This window comes from Arvicanthis niloticus, chromosome 7 (assembly GCF_011762505.2).
Source record: "Arvicanthis niloticus isolate mArvNil1 chromosome 7, mArvNil1.pat.X, whole genome shotgun sequence".
In the NCBI taxonomy this organism is placed as follows: Eukaryota; Metazoa; Chordata; class Mammalia; order Rodentia; family Muridae; genus Arvicanthis; species Arvicanthis niloticus.
In genome coordinates, this window is record NC_047664.1 from 73,408,141 (window position 1) to 73,433,244 (window position 25,104).

The 25,104-nt window shown below is 41.0% G+C and overlaps 1 protein-coding gene across 1 annotated transcript in view; it reads right to left on the reverse strand.

Moving 5' to 3' along the window:
• Cnga1 (cyclic nucleotide gated channel subunit alpha 1) overlaps nt 1-25,104 on the reverse strand; it is a 37,965-nt gene extending 12,861 nt beyond the window's left edge. Inside the window, exons 1-3 of the mRNA XM_034509302.2 lie at nt 24,713-25,104; nt 2,049-2,169; nt 1,135-1,236 (exon numbers count right to left, since the gene is read on the reverse strand). Coding sequence (XP_034365193.1) covers nt 1,135-1,236; nt 2,049-2,155 — 209 coding nt within the window. The 5' untranslated portion in view covers nt 2,156-2,169; nt 24,713-25,104. The remainder of the gene's footprint in view (nt 1-1,134; nt 1,237-2,048; nt 2,170-24,712) is intronic.

Consider the following 25,104-nt stretch of genomic DNA (forward strand, 5'->3'; position numbering starts at 1 on the left):
TCAGATAGTCAGAAAAGACAGAAAGATGGGAAAGAATAGTTTTAAAAATATAGAGTGGAAAGCCAGAATTAGTCAATGGAAAGAAACTAAAAGAAGGGGAAGACAACAAAAATGAAAGAATATTGCATACAATTAGAACCCTGATTCACAGCATCCCACGTCCCTTTAATGCCCTCCAGGCTCCATACTTGAGTGTGACTGCTTTATTTATTCTTATAGGTCTTAAGCCTCCCTCTCCTAATGTCACACTATAACTCCTGGGAATGGGCTCTACTGAATATAGCAGTTTTGAGAATGATAGCCTACCCTCTTGTATGTAGTTATTTCAGAACCTTGAAGGATGCATTCAAGAGAAGCCAGAGACTAAGGGAGTGTGGGGAGCCAAACACACCCAAGGCTTTCTAAGAGGTCCTGATGAAAAGACAAATGGTAGCCAGGCAGTGGTGGTGCACGCCTTTAATCCCAGCACTTGGGAGGCAGAGGCAGGTGGATTTCACAAATGGAACTTTATTCTGTGTCTTTGTCCAGTAAGACCAGTCAGAGACTGGAGCCAGTGCCTTGAAGGAATCAAGGTTGTGGTTTCTGAGGACTTGATGTCCCCCTGGGCTGCGGTTATCAGGCCTAGGGCAGCTCTGTCTGAGGTATCCTGTGTTCTCTTTGCCAACGCTGTCTGATTTAGCTCTCTACTGACCTTGGCTATTTTCCTCCTACAAATATATAATGCTGTTCTTCTTAATAAGCTTGCTTGGCATAGTCATAGGCCATTGCAAGACTTTCTGGTCCCAGCTAGTGCTTCTGTGTTCTTTGTTTCTCATCTTTATTTCCCATCTCAGGTCATCATGCTCAACATCTTGCTGTTTGGATTTCTTATTCCTTCAGGCTCAGGTCAAGAGAGGTATTGGGGTCCAAAGTTTCTGAGAAACAGACATTAGTCTCAGAGAGCATGATGGAGTATAGTTATAACTGGGAACTCCGGGCAAAGGTAAGGAACAGAAATAGCAAGGTACTTGTGAGATCTTGCATGGTGTTCCAATGGCAAGAGCATTTGTCGAGCCCACTGTCTAGAAGGAAGAGGGTTTCTCATTCAAGTGATGTTTAAAAGACACATACCGGAAGGTAGATGCCCCTGCTCACCTCTGTGACGGTCCTCGCCTTCTGTATGAGTTACTTCTAAAGAGAGAGTCCTCATTCTCTGATTCTTCAGACAGAGAGCCATTGTCATCATCAGAAAATGAGCTGCCATCCAAAGGGAAACAGAGGTGAGGAGAATTCATGTTTTAACAGTGCAGAGGAACACCACTTCTCATTAAGGTGATCACTCACCCCATCACTTTCCATCCCTTCTCAGACTAATCCACAGCACATGCTTAATTAGGGTGAGGTAGGAGCATAGCATTCTATAGAGAGTGTGCCCAGCGAAGATTCAGATACACTTTCTAAATCTCCCCCATCACAATTGTCTGATGCAGTGGTAGGGGTCAATGTTTGTCCAAAAGAAAGTTAGTATCTAATTTTGGGACATTTAATACATGTGAATAAACTGTCACTTCTGTTATTTCCCTCCATTAAATGAAAATTCTCTCTCTCTCTCTCTCTCTCTCTCTCTCTCTCTGACACACACGCATGCACACACACACACACACAGGGGGGCATGCGTTTGCACATACATACACATACACTATTCATTTATGGGTAACTATTTTAAATTACACTATTATAATATATTATTAGATTTCATAGCCTATATACTTTTTCACACTTACGCATAACAATGTCATTTGTTTAGATTTTATATTTCCCATGGGGAAACATCCTACTTATAAGTAAAGAAGTATTTGTCATAGCCTCTTAATAGATGTTTCAAAAGACTACACACCATAATTTCGTGTGATGAACAAGTTATACTGTTCCGAAGTATAAATAAATTGACTAAATCAAACAGGTTACACATTTTAAGGTTACAAATTATATGATTGAAATCAAACCTAGATAAGTGACCAGGAAATTGTGTTTGTGTTAAGAACGCACAAGAAGGTGCATAGACTCACCTGCATGCGCCGTTCTCCATCCGTCGGATCTCCTTTTCAATAGCTGGTACAATCACATTGGGAATATTTACGAAGGAGTGCCACGTATTGATAATATTTGTCTTCATGGTTAGTTTAATATCTGAGAAGACATAAGCCCTATTAATGAGAAGAATGTATGTGCTTACATATATAATCACATTTCACACTATAGCGGCTATGCTGAGACACCAGAGCTTGACTGAGGAGGAAAGTGTTCCAGCTGTGCTTCTTCAGCTGAGCCACGCTGGCCCATACCTCTGTTCTTTTGCACATGCACTGCTGGGACTGAGCCTAGATCCCATTTCTTAAAGCCAGTCAAGGACTCCTCACCTTTGAAAGTGTTAATCACACCATCCCATCTCTGCTACCAAAGTGTGCACACATTTAACTAATTCTCTCCTATGAAATCACTGTGCATGCTATCCTCAAAGCTACACTCCAACCTTTGTAGAGAACTTTGAAACAACGGCAGAGTGCTTGCTATATAATAGACATTTGAGAAACAGTTACTCATCGAACAAATCCTGTTTTGTTTTCTGTGGTGGGGACATGGTATTGCTGTCTCTTTGATGTTGAGAACATGTTAGACATGTCCTCTACCACTGAGTTCTCTTCCCAGGCCCAAATCTTGGTCTTAACATTTTAAAAACTATGCTCACATAACTTTTCATCAGAAGTTACAAAAATTTGGTGAATTTGCAATGATTTTTAAATGGTTGTTCAGGTGTTAGATATGGAGGACAACCCACAGCATCCAGTCCTCTCTTCCTGTGGTGTGTTTTCGTGGTCCAGGAAGACAGGATGAACCAAAAATATCTACATTTCCCAGATGCCTGGGTAGTTCATATTCTCAGTGTCATAGAGGATTAAACAGTCGTATATGCATCTATGATACTTGGAAAGCAGAAGTGAAATTTAAAACATTTGTCTAAAAACAAACAAATGAAAACATTTTTCCACCTTGTTATGACAGTCAGAAAGAATAGGCAAGGGACCGCTGGCGTTTACTAAGGCAGAAATCCCTGGCTGGTCAATCACAACTTCTCTGGGTCCTAAAAACATGGCATTAGGTTTACACTGGGGTGGTGGAGGAATGGCCAGAATGGGGAGACACTTGGCCCTGGCTACAGTAGCGATGGCTCCTTGGGCTCAGGCCCACCGTTCACGGGACATGTTCCTGTCAGTGCCACAGCCTCAGTGACAAGGATGTCACTAACCTTCAGGAGGAGAGAGGAAGGATTTCCTCTGCAGGCCAGCTCTGCAATGCCATTTTGGAAGCATGCTTAGAACTCAGTCTGGAGCCTACTGCCCCAAACCTTGCAGTGACCATTAGGTCCCGGTCCCTTAGGTTAAAGCTAAGAAGAGGAGAAGGGGCAGGGGAGACTCAGTGTGCTGTCTCATTTCTAAAACATGGAAAAATGTTTTCTTGTTCGTGAGTACACAGAATGCTGGAAAACTTTGTCAAAATGAGAGGAACACTGGAAGAGATGGAGAGGAGGGTGCCAAGGAGAACAAGGAGGACGGTGGAGAAGTTCAAGGGAAGAAGATAAGCATTGTCCAGGTTCTATTATTTGGAGAATATAAGAGAGTAATGCTGGGTCTGGGGAGGGGCTCAGTAAATAGGTAACAAACTTGCCATGTTAGCATGATGACCTGGGTTAGACTCCTGAAACCTATGGAAATGCCAGGCAGACTTAGCAACCTGCCTGAGATCCCAGAACACCGGAGGCTCGGATCCCCTAGCAAATGGCTAGCTAGCCTGGGCAAATTAATGAACTCAGAAGACAGACTGTGCCTCACAATATAATGTGAAGGGGGATCAAGAAAGACACCTGACATTGACCTTTGGCCTCCACACATTTGTACATACACATACATATACACATACATATCAACAAACACATGCAAACATGCATATATACACCAGATACACAGACATAATAAAATAGAATGTTAATGATCAAGACCTTTCTGCTGCACTTTGAAGATATGCCGAACAGCTTCTAGAACTCACTGCACAGTTTGGTATTCATCTAAACTTTTAAGGCAATGAGAATACTGTATCCTTAAATGTACCCATAGGTCATTTACTGGAAGACCAAAATAATCACTACAACGTATGTTCTATGTTCACAAGCATGAGAAGAAATTTAAAGAAAGGTAAAGTTAGGCCAGCAGATGGCTCAGTTGTAAAGTGCTTTCCACGCAACCATGAGGACCTGAATTTCATCCCCAGAGCCCATATAAGGCTGTGTGGGTTGATGCTTACTTACACTGCCAGTGCTGGCCAGGCAGAGGCAGGAGGATCCCTGGATTGGCAAGATGCAGATTACATGAGCAGATAGTAACTGAGGAAGACACCCAGTGTCGACCTCTGGCCTGACACATACATGCACTTGCACCTCCTGCGCACACACATGTACACACATACACACTAAGCACACACACACAAGTAAAGATAACAGTGACGCAGAAATGCCCTCCCTCCATCTTAGGAGTGTTCAGTCATCTATAGAATTAATCTCTCTGGAAAACATCATGAGGTCTCTAAAATCTAGGAAGCTTGATCAGCTTTGGTCACTCCTCTGTATTGTACATCTGTCAGTGTACTGAGTAGGCGTGTTTACCTTCATGATCACGCTGCTCCCATAACATAGGTTCTGTTTTAATATTGATTGATTGACTGTGTGTGTGTGCAGGTGTGTGTGCGTGTGTGTGTGTGTGCGTGTGCGTGTGTGTTTGAGTGTGTGTATGTGCATCATGTATGTGTAAGAGCATGCAGAAGTCAGAAATGGGTATAAAATCCCCTGGAACTGAAGTTACAGACCTTTGTTAGCTACCATTTGGATGCTGGAACCTGAACCCAGGTCCTCTGCAAGAGCAAAAAGCACTCTTAACTACTGAATCTCCTCTCCAGTCCCCAGTAGCAGGAATTCTTCATTGTTTCCCCAAAAAGAATCCTATTTGCTGGTCAAAAACCAATTGCCCATCACCCCTGTGGTGACTTCAGTAATTTCTTGAGAGAAGACTTTATCACCCATTTTTGTTCCCAGAACAAAATCTTTGTGTCTTCCTCTTACTTTACATGTACTGAGGTGCCTGGTCCCTTAGCTATGTGAGCTCTTTGGGAAATCTTGTCCAAAACCATCAAGCATAATATTTAGCATATTTTAGCAAGTTTTAAATTTTTTATGTGTATGTAACTGGACACAACGCATAGTGGAGAGACCAACCACAACCGCTCCATGTAAATCACGGCTCCTTGATCTTTGACTCAGAGGACATCACCACAGATAAGGAAGAGAAAAGATTTTAAGAACCCGAATAGCAGAAAAGATGCTGTGAGATAGTGTTTCCTGGAAATGGCTGCATAAACAAGGCTGAGCAGTAGCAAAATCAGTGGACATGTTAACATGGAAGGGGGAGATTCTCATGGTGCACACCCCACCCCCCAGACAAAGAACTACAGGCAACTATTGGCTGATGAGAGAAGGAGAACTGTCCTCTCTCAGGGATGAGCATCCTTATCGGCTGCCCAGTGCAGAGTGACCAGCCTTGAAACCATGTAAATTCAAACAAAAGTGGATGTAGCAGGTTCTATTTATATGTACTTGCATGTGTGCGTGTGTGTCATTGTTCTGCTCTTGATGTGTCGTAGGCCCTGAGTGTGGTACAGATTGGTAGCACTTGTGGCATTGATATAGGTCAGACAGGAACTGAAGCAGCTTCACCTATGGTAACTAACTGTTCCCAGAGCAAGGCAGAGCTTGTAGGGTCAGAGCACAGGCAGGTAACTATGAGCACAATATCTACACTCACCCTGGCGCCAGAGAGTTGCTATGGCAACAGATGACTCTTTCTAAGTATTCTTCTCATTCTTCCTGAACACACAGGCAAACAAACCCAAGCTTAGTACAGAGCTAAGTTAGAAAGACTATGATACCCAATCCTTTAAGCTCAGACAAAGTCTATGCAAACAAGAACCTTGACCTCACTCACTCAGGTGTTGGAAACTAACCAGATAATACACAGTGTGGGGGAATTCTTAAAAAGAGAATTAAATGTGAAGCTTTTTAGGAAACTCAATGAGTTTGAAGCAAACACTGAAAAATATTTCAATATGTTGAGAAAAATTAAGAGATGGAAACAATTTTTAAAAATCAAACTTTTGAGCTCCAAAATATACTGGGTTGAATTAAAATTGTAACAAAAAGTACCCATAGGAGGCATATTAGCTACCTTACTCATTGTTGTGATGAGATATTCAACAAGAAGCAGAGAGTAATGTAACTGGAATAAGAGACACCAATACAGTAATAGTTTTATGCAATACAATAACCATTACACACAACACAACCATAACCGTGGTATACAAAAGAACAAGAGTATACAAAATAATGACTGTAATGTAATAGACTATCCATGACTAACAACAGAGAAATAGCGGCATTAAATTGTATCTTAATGAAGGAGAGGAGAAGCTAGGTGATGGGAGAGAGAAAGAGAGAGGGGGCACGGAGGCAGATGTTCACGTGTCTCCACCAGTCAAAGATAGTTTTTATATCTAGGTTGGGTATTGGGTTACGCTTCTGATTGAGCATTACCAAACTTATAAATCCTTTGATTAACATTTTTTAAAAATTGTATAAAAGCAAAAAGGAAAGGGGGGGCATGGGACAGGGGTTTTCTAGGGAGGGGAAATGGGGAAAGGGGATTGCATCTTAAATGTAAATAAAATATAAAATAAAATTTAAAAAAATTGTATCTTAAACAGGTGATCAGCAAAGACATAGTGACATTACAAGTTACCCTAGACCCTAACTTTCAACTCTCACTGACCCCTTCCAGGTCACCACCTCCCACCTCCCTTATCCCCTCCCCCTCCCCTTCTATTCTGAGCACGTGGATGCCTCACCACCACCACCCCCCACCCCGTGCCCATATCCTCCTGACCCTGGCACTTTAGGTTTCTGTGAGGCTAGGTGTGAAGAAGCATTTTAAATGGTAGGTTCCAATCCCACTTGAGGGTAACACAACTGCATGTAGGGTCACAAAATTGTTGGTAGCTCTGAAAAGATTCTCAGTGTGACCAAAAGTTAGCTCAAAATCCAAACTGTCATGAACGTGGGGTGCTTCTGGCAGCCCAGTCACTTTACGAAGCTTCATTGCAGCCTTGGTTCTTAATACAAAGCACATAGCGTCTGAGAGGGCATATGTTATTAAATGGAAGCAGCAATACCAGGTTTGGGTTACTTCCCTCTGAGCTATTGGTCAAGGAGGTCCCAAAACAGTAGTTTATTGCCACTCTTCTTTGTCTATCACAAGAGATAGACAACAAAATCTTTTAGCTGAAGATAACAGATACTTTGGATTTTGACACAGAAAAGATCACGGTGAAGCTGAGCTGGAAGCTTCCTCCTGCTCCCAGCTTTCACAGACTAGAGGTCGATATGCGAGCAGCTGAGGAAGAAGACTCATCAGCTGTCATCCCCCTCTCTGGGCCTTACCTGCTACAATACCAATTTCCCAGGCCCACTGGTATAAATGATGGTTCTGGATGTCACCACCATCATTCTGATTGGATATGAAGCCCGCTCTATAGGAGAGAGCTCATGCCCGGTGCTGTGAATCTGTCCATAAGCCTGCGTCTGGGGAGACTGTAGACCCTAAGGGTAAACCTACCGATTCTGTTTTGCTATGTGAGTATGTTGTTAACCAGCCTCCTAAAACGATGGAGTAGTTCAGATTTGTCAGGGAAACTTTTTTTTTTTTTCAGTGAACAGTGGTTAATGCAAAGACTCATGGCTGGTTAAGGCCCTGGGGATCTGCGACTGTTGAGTGGACAGCCCTTAACTGGGCATCCATATCTCCCTTTCAAACACCACAGGAAGAGGGGTCAGGAAGAAGGTAAGAGGTAAACAATGGAGAAGAGGGTTATAAGCTGTTGTCTTCTGGCCAGGATGTGGTTGTTTCTTTGGGTGAGCACAAGACCGGGCCAGTCAACATTCAGTCGTGGTTGGGGCAGGGGCTCATGGGCTCCTCCGATGGCCACGGAGCCATTGGCACCTAACTGCTGCTGGAAGATGGGGAGTCTTTGTCCTTAGAGGTATAGTCACAGCTGAGCTGTCCGTGCTCCTTACTCACACAGTATGGATAACCTTGGTTAACCACTGTGGCTATAAAACAAAGACAAGAAGATATGATCATGAGGTACCTGTTGGTAAGAGGGCTGTTGGGGATAGGAAAGGTATCAGAGATGGTGTGAAGGCAAGTGTGACCAGAATGTATTATATACACATATGAGATGGTCTGAGACTAAATTGATTTTTAAATTTAATTTTTAATGTGAAAACACTTAAAATGAAAAAATAAATAAATAGAAGAAACCATACCCCAGAACAAAAGAACTAGATAGACTTCTATGGAACTTTCTGTCCAGTAGCTGCTGAATATACATTTTCCTCATCAGTATATGAAACATTCTCCAAGACAAGCCACAAACCAAATCATAACAAATCATATTAAGTGCCTTATTGGACTGCAGTGCACTAAGGGTAGAGATCAGTTACCAGAGGAAGTTTGGAAGTTACGTAAATATACAGAAAACAAGCAACTTACTTTTGGATAGCCAATAGCTGAATGGAAAAAAAAATTGTAGGAAATTTTCATTTTTCTTGAAACTGAAGTGCAGCACAGCATCCTAAGGTCTGTGGGACACAGGGAAGGGAAAACTAACAGCAAAGCTCACTCAGCCGGGGCACGGCAGAGAGACAGGAAGTCAGTCAGTCCTTCAGTGAACAACTTTTCACTACAGTGGTTCTCAACTTGTGGGCTGTGACCCTTTTGGAAGTTACAATAACCCTTTCATGGGGGTCACTTAAGACCACCAGAAAACACAGATATTTACATTATGATTCACTGTAGCAAACTTACAGTTGTGATGTAGCAACAAGAATAATTTTATGGTTGGGGGTCACACAACAGGAGGAACTGCATTAAAGGGTGCAACACTAGGAAGGGTGGAACCGCGGCTCTGGAAGAATCCCTCACTCCTTACGCTGTTCTCAAGGAACTAGACAAGCAAGTACAAGACAAATTCAAAATTAATAAAAGGAAAGAAATTATAAAGGCAGAAGTCAAAAGAAATAGAGACTAAAATTACAGAAGATATCAAAGGAGCTTGCTCTTCGAAAGAAGAAGCAAACTTGATAAGCAAAAAGGATCAATAAATCTAATGAATAAAATCAAAGTGACATTATAACTGATATTACAGAAATGCAAAAGATCTAACAGATTATCACAAAAATACATAGTGACAAATATGATAGCCTAGAAGTGGTGGAAAAATTTATAGATGCACACATTTTATCAAGATGAAGTCATGAAGAAACAGAAAACTTAAACATATCACTATCAAGTACTGATATATAATCAATAATAAAAAGACTCCCATCCAAGAAAAGCCTAGAGCAAATACATAAGATCAGTCATTTAGTGAAGAATTAGTGTCAGGTTTCTTTAGCTTATTCAAAAACAAAAGAGGAAGGAATATTTACAAACACTTTCTAGAAGGCTAGAATTACCTTGTTACCCAAATCAGATAAGAACACAACATATATAGAACAGGCCAAGCCAGTGCCATTGATGAACAGAGAAGCAGAAATCCTAAGAAAACAACAGCATGCTGAATCCAGAATCCAGAGCACATCAGGGAGTTCACCCATCACAACCAGCCAAGTGGAGATTTTCCCAGGAGTACAGAGGGGGTTCAAGCATCTAAAACCAGTAAACACGTACAGCACACAAACAGTATCAAGGACAAAGGCTAATGTGATCATCTCAGTCGATGCACAGGAGGCATTTTTAAAAAGTCGACATCCTTGATAAAAATCGCTGAACAAATTAGATATAAAAGGAAGGTACAGGTGGGCAAATATGATCGAAACTACATGTGTATACAAGTATAAAATGTCATGATGAAACATGATATTCTATACAGTTAGAATATCACTCACAATTTTAAAACAAAATCATAACAAAAGTAGGATCAGTCAATGTCTAAAAGTGTACAGAATGGGAACCAGCCAAAGCCTCATTCTGATGAAGGGCTTCACGGAGGACTGAGCATCCCCCAGTATCAAAGGTTTAACAGTACACGAGCATTACTTTATAGCCTAGTAGAGGTTCTAGAACTTGTAATGATGTGGAAAAGAAAGAAAAGACATTCTAATAATAATGAAGAAGAATAAAAACTCTCCTATTTGCAAATGACAAAATAATATATATAGAGAGAAGCCTAGAGAATCCTCAAAACAGGACAAATTAATAAATGTAACTTTTTAAGGATGAAATGATCAATGTAAAAGCTATAGTTTATACCTAGGTACTAAAATGTTAAACACACACATACACACACATACACACACATACCACACATACACACATACACACAACACACATACACACATACACACACACATACACACATACACACCACACATACACACATACACACATACACACACATACACACATACATACACACATACACACGTACACACACATACACACATACACACACATACACACATACACACACATACACACATACATACACACATACACACATACACACACATACACACATTACACACACATACACACATACACACACATACACACATACACACACATACACACATACATACACACATACACACATACACACACATACACACATACACACACACAAGTACACACACATATACACATATACACACATACACACATTCACACACACATATACACATACACACACATTCACACACATATACACATACACACATATACACACATACCATACACATACACACATACACATGTACACACATACACACACATTCACACATACATACACATACACACATATACACATACACACACATACACACATACACATGTACACACACATACACACACACATACACATGTACACACACATATACACACACGTACACATGTACACACACATATACACACATACACACACATACACATGTACACACACATACACACACATACATACACACACATACACACACACACATCTTATCTGGTCAATGTCAAGTTGCTTTCAAGCCTCTCTCATTCATCAGTAGGTGATGCGATCAACAGAGGAACGGTGAAAGTAAATGGAAAATGAGGGGCACACGTAGGTAAGGATTTTCAAGTGGAAACGGGCACTTGTAACTAAAAGATGTAAGAGGCAGACCCACCTGGATCATAGAAATTAGTCTGATCTAATTTCCACACCTAGAGCGGTCCTGAAGAACAGGATGTGAAAGTAAGGGTACTTTGTTGAGATAGGAATCATTTTTCTTCCCAAAGGAAATAAGGAATGTCTGAAGATTTTAAGGAAGAGAATGACATCATCTAATGTGATCTTTACAAAGGTCAGTCTGGTAGCTCATACAGGAAAGTATAGTCTGCACCATTAATTCTTGCTACAGAGTCTCGACTTGGCCACTAATATTGGTCATCGATCCTCTGCAAGCTACATGTATAGAAGTTGTTTTAAAACCCCTACATTCATCCCAAACTCCACTTCCACCTTCCATTCCCAAGGAATCATTCAACTTGAGCCACACTGGCTCCTTCACTGACAAAATATTCAGGTCTTAGTAACTGGTCAGAACTCTATAAAACCCAGTACAGTTGTGTACACAGGAACATGGTGATGTCACTGACTCAGAGATGTGGAGGATAAGACATTACTAGGAAATGGTCTCAGCTAACTTTCTTTTGCTGTGATAAAACACCATGAACAAAGGCAGGTTGGGGAAGAAAGATTTTATTTCATCTTGTAGTTTGCGGTCTCATCAGCCCAGAAAGTCAGGCCTAGAACTCACTTCAGGACTGGTAGACAGGGGGAGTGCTGCTTACTGGCTTGCTCTTATGGCTTGCTCAGGCTGCTTTCTTACAGCACCTAGGATGCCCACCAGCTCAGGGGTGGCACTGCCTACAGGGAGCCTGGCTCGTCCATACCAATCAGCAATTAAAAATTGTCCCACAGACATGGCCATGTCCATCTGATGGAGCCAATTCCTTGGTTGAGATTCCTTCTTCTTAGATATATCTAAATTTATGTCAATTTGACAAAAACCAACCATCACGGGTCATGATGCAGGAACAATGACTTAATCTGAAGCACTCAGATTTTACAAGGCCAGTCCACAGTGAAGGCCCATCCAGGCCACTCATTACCCTGACTCACCACCTGCCTCTTGCCCCACACACACTGAGCTCCTGCTGGCATTCTGTAGTGGATGATGCAGAGGCCACATAGACATAACTGGCAAAGGTGGCATTCATCTCCAGAGAGCAAACTTGGAAACAGTGGAAGCAACACAGAGAAGCAATAGCATCATGCTCATACAGAAATGGGTCAGTCCAGAGATGTTATAAGAGCCAAGAAGAGATATACTCACTCCTCTTCAGGGAACTTGAGGAAAAATTGCCTCAAAGGACAAAATATAGAGCATTCTTGGACAAAACCTTGAACACTGATACAAATAGGATTCTAGGTATGAGACTTAGTAGGTACAAAAACAACTATATAAAAAAATAAAACAATATGCATTCAGAAACCACAACAGTACACACAGATGGTGGAAAGTAGTCTATGGTGTATGGGAGGAGACAGACGGACAGACAGATATTGAAAGACAGAGACAGACAGGGGGAGAGAGAGAGAGAGAGAGAGAGAGAGAGAGAGAGAGAGAGAGAGAGAGAGACAGAGAGAGACAGAGAGAGAGACAGAGAGAGACAGAGAGAGAGACAGAGAGAGAGAATATAACTGATATATGAGTTCCTTATTTTCTGAAGGAAGGTTAGGGTTGGGGGTTTCTAGGTGAAACACTGCCCATTTTACAATGTAATGATAACTTAGGGAGAGACAAAAGTACACAGGAGCTTCTTTTCATAGGAGACAGGAGATAGCCAGAGCAGTAAGCAATGGAAGGATTATAAGATATCAGTAGGCGCCATGACACAGTGGTAGAGCAGGCAGTGATGGGATGCTATGGTCTTTGTCTCCTAGCACTCTGGTTCCAGTGAGAAAGAGCAGGAAAAGGCAGGTGTTGGGAAGATCCTAGGTTGCACATCAACTTAGATTGGGCTAGGCAGCGTGGCTGAAGGCAAATACAGTCATACAAACGGAATGAGGAGCTTCTATGACACTTAAATGGAAAATGGCATGTTCTAGGCTTTGAGAAGGAGAGGCCAGAAAATGAAAACATGACAGAAGGATAGACATCAAGGGAACAACTCTATCAACAGGTGATAGACAAGTCTAATGAGAAGAACAGAGCTCCAAGAGAGAAGCTGGGAGTCGAGGATGCCCAGTGAGCGTGTGAACCATCTTTGAATAAAGGGTTTGCATGACCATGGTGGAAATGAAGAGAAGGTTCCCAGAGTGGAGAAAGACAATAACGTACTTCATAGCTGCTGATAATACTACAATGGCAGGGACACTTAGACAGAAGGACATGGCTGTTCCATGTGTCTAATAATTTGGTGAACATGGAGCAGCACCAAGGAGCTCATAGGATACACAGGACAAGAAGTAGTAGAAGATCAGATCCCCATAGGAAAAGATGAGGGTGTAACTGCAATTTTGCTACTGTTGATTATAATGTAAATATCTGGTATGCAAGTTATCTGAATACATATGCATCATATCTCCCAAAAGAATCACAAACCACAGGTTGAGAACCATTGCCATAGTCTATCCAAAGGGGGATTGAGTTGTGAAGGGGCAGGGTAAGACAGAACAAGCAATCCAGGGCAGGATAGCACTAGCTCTTCTAAGTGGTTCAGTTAGTACTTTGATTCTGTGTATCATCAATTCTTCAGACTTGAGGCAAAGCATTTGTAATTGCTTCAGGGAAAAAAAATGGCCCTGAGGAATCATTAGAGTGTTTCCACCTGGTGTGACAGCCATGGATGGTACGAGGACCAACCCATGGGGAAGAACTGGATGTTGCCTTCCATGTCTGTACTTTCAGTCTGAGAGACAGAGAAAATAAGAAAAGAAGTGTTTACTGAATGCCTAAGAGCTCAAGCACTCTGTGAGGTGGACTGCGTCATCCAGTGGTTCTCAACCTTCCTGCTGTGACCCTTTCATACAATGCCCATGTTGGGGTGACCATAAAATTACTTCATTGCTACTTCATAACTGTAATTTTGCTACTGTCGTGAATTGTAATGTAAATATCTGATATGCAGGGTATCTGAAATGCAACCTCCCAAAGAGTCACAAAGCACAGGTCGAGAACTATTACCATAGTCCATCTGAAGCCTGAAAGCTACACTTATCTGTGGACATAAGTTTAAGTACTTTGAATGCAGTTAGAAGTCACACTTAATCCAGACATGGTAGCACATACCTTTAATGCCAGTACTCAAGGGGAAAGAGGCAGGCAGATCTCTGTGAGACTGGTCTACAAAGCAAGTTCAGGACAGACACAGGGCCATTACCACTGAAACCCTGTCTCAAAGAAACTAAAGAAAAGAAATTGTCCTGGTTTAGGCAAGTGGCATGGTTAGATTCCCCTCTAGGGCACATGACCTCCCTAGCCCCAGAGAGTTGGCTAGGGTTCCATTATCAGGCCTGAATTACCCCAATTGAGTGGTCCATGAGTCCAGTTCGATACTCGTTAATTAGCCTCAATATAAAGTGCAATAGTGGTACTTTGTCCTTTTCTTTTAGTCCAGGACTTAAGTTCAGGGAATAATGTGGTCCCCAGTCAAAGCGGGGCTTCCCATCTCAGTTAATAATCTCACAGACATCCCTAGGGCTTGCTCCCTAGGTGGTTCTAGATCCACAAAGTGGGAGTCAGTTTAATCCATCATACACTCTCCCCTATCAGCCTTAAGTTAACCACCCGCTCAGTTCCCATTCATTCACCCATTCTGAGTACTGAAGAACCTCCGTTCTCACCGCCTCTCCTCACACACTCTGTGCCTTTACTCGGCAGACGTAATAAAGCTGGGATGGCTTATCTTTGGCCCGTTCCTCCCCATTATCTTCCATCAAGTCCCACACAGTCGACTCCTACAAGAATTGTGCCTCGATTTCCGTTCTATTTGAACTTCCATTCCAACCTGTCGGTTGGTTTTTACAACTGCCCTTTGACGAAGCTTTTAAAGGTACTTACTCAAACTTAATCTCATGTTCCCCCAGTCAGTCTGCAAACTATTCCCTAATTAATCTCCTTTTTAATATTTACTTTTATCTATGAGTATGCATACACATGCATGCGTGTGTTTGTGTGTGCATGTATGTGTGTATGTGTGTGAGTGTGTGAGTGGGTGTGTGCATGTGTATGTGTGTGTATGTGTGTATGTGCATGTGTGTGTGTGCATGTATGCATGTGTGCATGTGTGTGTATACCCCAGTCCCACTCTTGTCTTCTCTCTTACACTCCTCCCTAGATGCAGCCACTACTATAAACTGTCTGCTTCCAGGTCTCTCTGACATTTTAAACATCTACCTAGCAACCACGGAATCTTTCTCTCTACATAATTCTGAAAGTTGCCTTTTTTCTACTTGAGGTTGTACTTTGAAAATTACCCATGCCAATAGACAAAGTGCTGTTTCATAAATATTGTATTAATGTTGTTAGTTCATCAGAACTTCATATTTCGTTCCCTTTTCTATTTCGGTAATGGAAATTTGTTTTGCAGTTACTTTTACTATTATGATTTTTTGCTATGTAAATAACTTGCTGCATATTTTGCTGTGGTAAATATTGTTTTGTATGTCTCCATACACACAGCTTTGAGAATGTGTCTAACATGTAAGTCCAGGAACAGAATTGCTAGTTGTAGCTCTGTTTATTAAAGCCAACCACATGGCTGCCATGATCTCTGTTCCATTAGACATGTGGCTAGCTCAATACCAGCTTGCCACTTTTCTTTTGACCATGCTTGAGACTGTCAAATTTAGTTTCCGTCTATCTGATAAGAGAAAGTTTTGGTAGTGAAGCTTCTAACTGTATGCACTAATAAAGTGACATGCTCTGGTGCTTATGAGAATTACATTGCTTTTATGTTACTTATATATTCATGCACTTGGTCCACTGTTTTGGTTGGATTTTCTCTCATTTACTTCAGGAGCATTTAAAATATGATAAATACACTCTAGGGTAGAAAAAAAATCAGAATCTAAAGCAATATTTGTAGGAATAGCATTTTATTAAACAATACACACAGAGAGAAAGGATACACATCTGATGTTAACTCATGTTATATTAAGTCATAATACTCAGGATTTTAATATATTTTTGTTGATGGGGAAAAATATTTCACAAAGGAGAGTCTGTTTAACAGCAAAGGCATTTGTATAAGCACCTTTGTTTTATTTTTAATTTTTTGTGAAAAAATTTTTATTAGATATTTATTTATTTAACATTCAAATGTTATTCCCTTTCCTGAGATGGTTTTCTCTGAAAACCCCCTATCTCATCTTCCCTCTTTCTGCTTCTATTAGGGTGTTTCCCCTACCCACCCAGCCACTCCGGATTCCCCGACCTGGCATTCCCCTACACTGGGGCATCGAGCCTTCACAGACCAAGCACCTACTCCTCCCACTGATGTCCTACAAGGCCATCCTCTGCTACATATGCAGCTGGAGCCATGGTCTCTCTATGGTGGTACTCTTTGGTTCGTGCTTTTAGTCCTGGGAGCTCTGGAAGGGTCTGTTGGTTCATTTGTTGTTCCTCCTATGGGGCTGCAACCCCCTTTTCTTTATGTATGTTGATTGTTTTGCCTACATACATATTGGGGCATCGCATACATGTGGTACATGTGGAAGCCAAGAGGGGGTTAGATTCCCTTGAACTGGAGTTACAGATCTTGTGAGCCACCATTTTGGCTCTAGGGATCAACTTGGGTCTCCTGGAAAGTGGCCAATGTGTCTTAACCTCTGAGCAATCCTTCCAACCCTGTGCTTTTACTTAAAATAATGTTTTTCTCTTTCTTTTCTTTTTTCTTTTTCTTTTTCTTTTCTTTTTTTTTTTTTTTTTACCAATACAAATGATATTTTGTTGGCCAAAGAGAGTGAAGTTCCACTGAGAAAAGAATATGTTTCTGGCAGAATAAATACCCAGCAACCAATCAGGCATGGTTTCCAGCCTTTGCTTTCTCCGTATTTAATTGTAGAGCTGTTTGCTTCTTACTGAAGCGATATCAAGATGCTGTTACTATCATAAACCGGAACAGGTTTTGCCTGCTCCCCAGCGGGAGGAAATCTACAACCTGAAACAGTAATCATCTACTTTTCAAGGATGTGGTTTTCTAACCACACGGCTTCGAAAATTACTAAGAGCCCTCAACTGAGATCTTTCCGAGTTCTGGGCTCCACCTTTTCTGTAAAACAGGGTTATACCTCCATGTCTACGTCACGGCTGTCTGTGTAAAGCTAATGAACATTGCATAAAGCTTGAAGGTTTGAAAAATTATGCAAATATAAGTTAATAATATGTTAACACAATCCAAGTTCAGAGGCTGAGATAAACACACAGACAATGCTAAGCCAGAAGTGGTAGTCACCCCTACACTCCTAACATGCAAGAGGCTGGGTAGAAGAAGGAAGCATGGGTTGGAGCCAGCCCTTGCCTAGAAAATGAGACCCTGCCCCCCAAAATGAAAGCCGGCATGGTGAAAATAATCCTCTCATCTTCCCCCTGACTCATCACTGTGGAAAGTCAAAAATGTCAGGGAACTATTAAGGAAAGAGTTATTTATCATCCTCAGTATCAAGCAAAGCTGTAATTCCTGTGAAAAACCACTACAGAGAGGACACAGCACTGTTGTATATTGCCAACTCGAAAAGCAACTGTTATCACTGTGGGAAGAAACCTCAATACTTTTTTTTGGAAGAAACAGTTTTTTACCAGGGAATTTATTTTATCATGATCATTATCACACTCTTTTATATATTATATTATTATTATATATATAATCTATATATATATTGAAAAACTATTAAGTATCAGAGAAAGTAATCATAATACATTTTAATATTTAGTGTCTTCTTTTTTAATACAAGTACGTGTTAGTCCATCCTTCTGTTACTATAACAAGTAATCCTGAGACAATCAACTTATAGGAGAAAGGGTTACTTTGCTCATGGCTCCAGTTCATGACCAGATTGAGTCTTGCTTTTTTAGTTTCTTTGTGAGAGTAGCAGATGGTAACATCCAGGAGCTTGTAAACAGTGTGAAATTACTTACCTCAGGCCAAGATCAAAGAAAGCTGTCAGAATTGACAGTCTCCTTCACGAACACTCCAGAAACCTAAAACCTCCCTGCTAGGTCTCAGTTCTTAACTTACACCATCTTCCACCAGTCCCAGGCAAGGGTCCCTCCTTCACACAAGAACCTTTAGGGCTAGCTTAAGATCTAAACTACAGCATATAAAATTATGACCCCGAAGCATCACAGGCTCTTACATCACCAAAAAGGTTTCTTCAAATCAGTATGTTTTTTTCTGATTCACGGCAAACCCCCCAGACGACACAAAGCCTGGAGACATCTCCCCTCTGCCACCTCCACAAAAAAGGAAAGAATCCAGAACCCTCATTTGCTCTTTGACCTCCACAGTTCTGAGACCACACTTCAACTGCTTATGAACAACTCAGTCTGTGGTTATCATAGCAGCTGAAAAACAGAGACAAGCCCTACGTACCCACTTCCGGGTACACACACACACACACACACACACACACACACACACACACACACACGTCTATGTTCACAGGCAAATGGCCCGTGTCTCAGTGTTCTGTAAGCTTTGCAGGAGTGGAGAGTTTGCTTTCTTTTCCTTCCTTTAGCACACGCCCGTTTCATATTGCTAATACAGCTAAGTCAACACTTGAGTCACTTAGGGCTCAGCACATGAAGTCCCCTGGACACTAATTGCATAGCTTTGATCCGTTACAGTAAGTAGTCAGCACCGTGTGTAACAGCTTCTCTTCTTGTGTAAGTCTATACCTTATCCCCAAATGATCACGTTAAAAATATTTGTAATTTTTTTTTAAATAACCTGCAGATAGTATACAAGCTAACCTGTAACTTGTTAACAGTTTTGGGTTGGTTTTTGGTTTGCTTGTTTTTGTTTGTTTGCTTGGTGGTTTTTTGTTTGTTTTGGGGTTTTTTTGTTGTTGTTTGGTTTTTTTTTGTTTTTTTTTTTGTTTTTTGTTTTTTTTGTTTTGTTTTGTTTTTGTTTTTTTTTGCTTCCCAGCTTTCATTGACTATTTGCTATCTCAACACAACACTGTGTAGTTTCCTGAGAAGTGAAAGGAAGAAAGGAGAGGAAAGGGGTGAAATACTGGCGGGCCAGTGGGATAGCTCAGAGGTCAAGGCACTTGCTACTGAGCCTGTCTCCCTACAATCTCCGGGACCCATATAAAGGTGGAAAGAGAGAACAAAGTTCACACCATACACGTATTAATAGCAATAAACTCTTAACAAAAGAAAGAAAAACCAAATCTGTCAGTATGGCATGTACGTAGGTTGGTACTGTTAGTATTGGAAGAATCACAAAAATCACCCCAAGTCACAAGACCTGTAATTTCAGAAGCTTGGTGCACAATAAAGGCAGTGAAGTTTTCAGGAGAGGAAATAGCATGGAGCAAAACCAAAATTTAAAAGAGCAGCTAATGAAGAAAAGGCCTCTCCCTCTTCCCCTCCCTCTCTCCCCCCTCTCCTGTGTGTTGTGTATGTGTGTGCAGTTTTGAATCAGTATCTCACTCTGTAGCCCAGGCTAGACCAGAAATTACTATGAAGCCTAGGCTGACCTTGAGTTGTAGTACTCTTCCTGCCTCAGTCTCCCAAATGCTGGGGTTGCAAGCATGTGGACTTTCCTGGGCTTCCATATCTTTAATGACTGGTTTGGTTTCAAGACGTGAATAGTATACTTTTACATCTCCTTAATGGAAGCACTGACCCCCTGGTACCCACAAACTGGGAGACAGAGCTTTTGAGGTTGGGATTAGTTAAAAGGAGGACAGGTTGGCTCAATCCAATCTGAAGGGTGTTGTAAGGTGAAGTAAGTGGCTCAGAGACATGGGAGGGAGGCATGTGAGGGTAATGATGCTGGGCAGAAAGACCCACGAAGCGCCCACCTGCCAGTCAAAGACCTCAGCCTCACAAGAACCCAAACTGCAGACCCCTTGATCTCAGATACCCAGTCTCCAGAACCATGAGATGATGAGTTCTGTGGTGTCAGCTGCCCAGCCTGTGAACCTCAGACTCACTTCTTCCTGAAGTCACCTGAGCATTATTTACAGTGTCCACCAGCATGGAAGCAGAGCTATGTTGTAGTGTCTGTGACGTACAGACCAAAATATCTACATACTCCACACAGACACAAATCCTGAATTCTTTTGCTCTGCAGCTGGTTGGCTCGGGCTGCGTTTTACTGTGGTCCCTCAAGTAGACCAATAACAGTCAGAACATAGGACATCAGGTATTGTTGCCTCTCCTCTGCATCATAGTCTGAAGACCTTACCATCAATGCACTGACTCATTGTTACAGTGGTCCTTGTCTGTGAGCCCCTCTCCCACCAGACTTGACAACAATTCCCAGTGAGCTCCTGTTGTTTGTTTGTTTGTCCGTTTGTTTGTTTTGGAGTGTTCGGTTTTTGTCTCTATAACAGTGATTATAAACTTTCCTAACTCACATGTTAACTCATGTGACCATTCAATGCAGTTCCTCATGTTGTGGTGACCCCTCAACCATAAAACTACTTTCATTGCTACCTCATAACTATAATTTTGCTGCTGTTATGAATCGTAACATAAATGTGTGAAATGCAGAATGCCTGCTATTCAACCCCTGAGAAAAGATCATTTGACCCCACCAAAGGAGTTGTGACCCAAAGGTTGAGAACCCCTGCTCTACAACATACAGTACCCAACCCATAATACACAGCCAACCTTTTCTTTTAACTTTTGTTGTACAAACACTACAAATGTGTCAAGTAAATTATGCATCTGTCCTCAGCTCTCATTGGAAGGGTGTGTTTGGACGATTGGGGCTGTTTTGTGGGTATGAAACATGTACTCATTGTTCACTGACGTCCTTAGAGTAAGATGATCCTGATAAAATTCCGTGTGCTTTACAAAGAAATTTTATTAAATTTATAAGTTGACTTTAGAAGAATTGACATGCTAACAATTCTTTTACACTTTTAGTTTGAGTTTTTAATTGCCAACAAGAGATGTCTTCTTTGTAAAAACCTGCTTTATACGTTTGGTAATTTTAGTTAAATGTACTCTATATGTTAAATTTTCACTTTTTTTAAGACCTGCTATCATATTATCTGATGGGTCTAAAAGGAAAATTACTAATTTTTATTTTATTTTGTGACATATCATCTTGCTAACCTGATCACTTTTTATGGTTTTGAAATGAATCCCTTTGAGAATTTAGGACCCATGATCATATTATCCATAGGTAAATATCTTCAAAAATTAATCTCACACTGTCTTAGTCAGGGTTTGTATTCCTGAATAAAACATCATGACCAAGAAGCAAGTTGGGGAGGAAAGGATTTATTCAGCTTACACTGCCACATTGCTGTTCATCTCCAAAGGAAGTCAGGACTGGAACTCATATAGGGCAGGAAGCAGGAGCTGATGCAGAGACCATGGAGGGATGCTACTTACTGGCTTGCTTCCCCTGGCATGCTCAGCTTGCTTTCTTATAGAACCCACGACTACAAGCCCAGGGATGGCAACACTCACAAGGGGCCCTCTCCCTACCCTTGATCACTAATTGAGAAAGTGCCTTACAGCTGGATCTCATGGAGGCATTTCCTCAAGGGAGGCTTCTTTCTCTGTGATAACTCTAGCTTGTACCAAGTTGACACACAAAACCAGCCAGTACACACACCCAGGCATAGTGGCACAGACTTTTGATCCCAGAACTCAGGAAAGACAGGCAGACAGATAGATCTCTGAGGGTTACAGAGATCTATAGCCTGCTCTGCATTCTACATAATGAGTCCCAGGCCAGTGAGGACTACACAGTGAGACCCCGTCTGAAAAATTAAAAAGAAAAAAACAACCTAAGAATCTTAATCTTTAATATTTTTCTTGTTGTATTGGATAGGACAATGTATTGAACAGTAAATATTATATCTGGAACTCTATCAGTATCCAGAATTTTTCCTCATAAGCTGGCTAACCATTAAAATGGAAAAATTGAAAATAAATGTCCAAGAACTATCTCCAAAAAGCTACTGCAGACCTACATACATATTTTTCTTGCTAGCCTATTCTACAAACATTTACTTAGTACTTTTACAACTCAAGGCATTTTCCTAAACAGAAACTTTGTTCCTGGCTGGATTCTCCAATCAATAGGTCAAAGGAGTGGCCAATGTGATAACACAACTCTTGATGACTTTTGAGTAAGCATGTGACAAACAGGTCATATCAGCTTACATTTGTTGCAAGAGCACAAGTGTTCTTAACCACTGAGCTCTTTCTCCAGCCCTGTATGGTCTTTTTTGTTTTACAGAAATTATTTTATGATCAATATTTGTAAGAGTGCCCGGATAGAGGAAAGGGAGCGTTCTCTAGTGGACACAAGGGGCAGTAGCTACACATTCAGTATTGAAAGCATACTTAAGTTCTGATGTTCCACATTCATCTTCTTTTGTTTGGTGACTGATGTAACAATGGCACTGTGGCATGAGAAGTGACCTCACCCGTTAGCTGATGACAGAAGAGGTAGTGTAGTGGGTATATAAATAGAAACTCCAAAATGTATGAAGCCAGTAACTCGACACATAGTGACAGGAATATTTCATAAAGCTTTTTTTTATAGCATCTAACTTTCTAATATAGAATAAAATTACTAACATTGGAGAAAACATGAAACCATAATAAAAAAAGACAATAAGAGTGATAAATGGCAGTTTTTAAATATACAAAAATAAAATGTGGTAGTAGTTGATAAGAGTTATTTATTTAAGGCCTAATTAAAATACACATGCATCCTATGTAGCAGATGAGCAGATTGGTCTTCATGTAGGTCCCCCAACAAGTGGAGCAGGGGCTGTCCCTGACTCTGTCACCTGCCTGTGGATCCCATTCCCCTAACTGGACTGCCTTGTCAAGACTCAATAGGAGAAGATGCACCTAGTTCTGTAGTGACTTGATGTGCCAGGGTGGGCTGGTACCCAGGAGAGGGCTCCTCCTCCTCAGAGGAGAATGGGGGGGGGGGGGAGAAGGGCTGTGTGAGGGGGTGAATGGAAAGAGACAAGTGGGGCTGCAATCAGTATATAAAGTGAATAAATAATTAATGGGAGAAAAGAAAACATATGCATGCTTACTGTGGAGAGTTAAAGACGTGGTAAGGCTGGGAGATGGCTTAGCAGTTGAAGAGATTTTGTAAATATAAGGACCTGAGTTCAGGAAGCCAGAAACCCATGGACATGCCACTAGAGCACCATGGTCTGCCTGTAATGCCAGAAGAGGCACAGCAGAGCTGCTTTAAAGTAACCTGGCTAGCAAGATGAACTATACTGGCAACCTCTGAGGAGACACGCTGTCTCAATGCATAAAGGGAAAGAAAAGACCTAACTTCAATCTCAGTCCTTCACATGCATGCTCACATACGTGCACACCACACACCCCATATAACACACACTAACACACACAACATAAACATACACTGCACACATATATATACACATACACAACACACATATAATCACCACACACACCTATACATACATACATACACATACACACATGCACCCCACATGCCCCATATAACACATACAACACACACAACATACACATACACACATAAACATCACACACACACATACACACAGGCACACACCACACACACATACCACATACACACCATACACACATATATACACATAAAATCACATTTATATGCAGAAGCACACACATAAATACAGGCATAACACACACACGCAAACACAAATTCACACACTGGAATAGAAAAAAAGAAGGTAGCATGGTGAAATTCTGGCCCTCACTGAAGAGAAAGTTACTTCCTCCCCAGAGACCACATCTTCATCTCTTGATGGGGGATGAGGTTGTCATAAAAGCAGTTATAAGACCACCAAACATGTCTAAGTTTCCAACAGATAGGAATTTATATTTCACAGTTAATTATTTGTTATCATTCATGTGAGTTTGATACCCAATCTTTAAATATTGTAAAGAGAAAGAAAAATTAATATTTAATATTTTCTTTAGGAAAAACAGACACCTGTCATGGTTACTTCATTTTACTTACTTCTAAAAAAATTTTTAAATTCACAAAAACCCAGTGGTATTTACTAGGGTTATAATATTCAGATTAGCAAAGTCATGGTGTAAGACCTTTATTTACTGCTATTTTTAACTAAACTTGCATATTTATGGACAAATCTGAATCAAAACTTCAGAGACTCTATAGAGACTCAATTATCAGCTGCTTTTAAAAAGTCTGTATCATGAGAACCAACACAAAACCTAGGACATTTGTAAATAAAAACACATGTCAGCATAAATTTAAAAGTATAATTGAAATTACCGCTGGGTTCTTACCTGCGCCTGTTGAAATGAGATGTCTGTCTTCCTTCAGTGGCAATCAGTGGTACATCCAAAACAGACGCAGATATATGGTTAATCTTGGCATTGTTAAAATCCAGATGCAAGTTTCCCTTAGTAATAACTATTATGTTGTTTCTCCTCTCTTTAAGCAGCACAAATGGCTCGTTTTATTAATTATTCCTCAGAAAAGACAGGTCCATGGCATTGGCAGAGAGGATGTTCATGGCTCAGTACTGGATTTGGGGATTTGTGTGCAGATGAGAACAACAGCCGCCAGGTCATCATTATCCTTAGCTTCAACCTGAGCTCATTAATATGTATGCAACTGGTAAACAAAAAGGCCTTTCTCGAAGCCTAAGATGTCTGACAGTGAACCAAAAGAAATA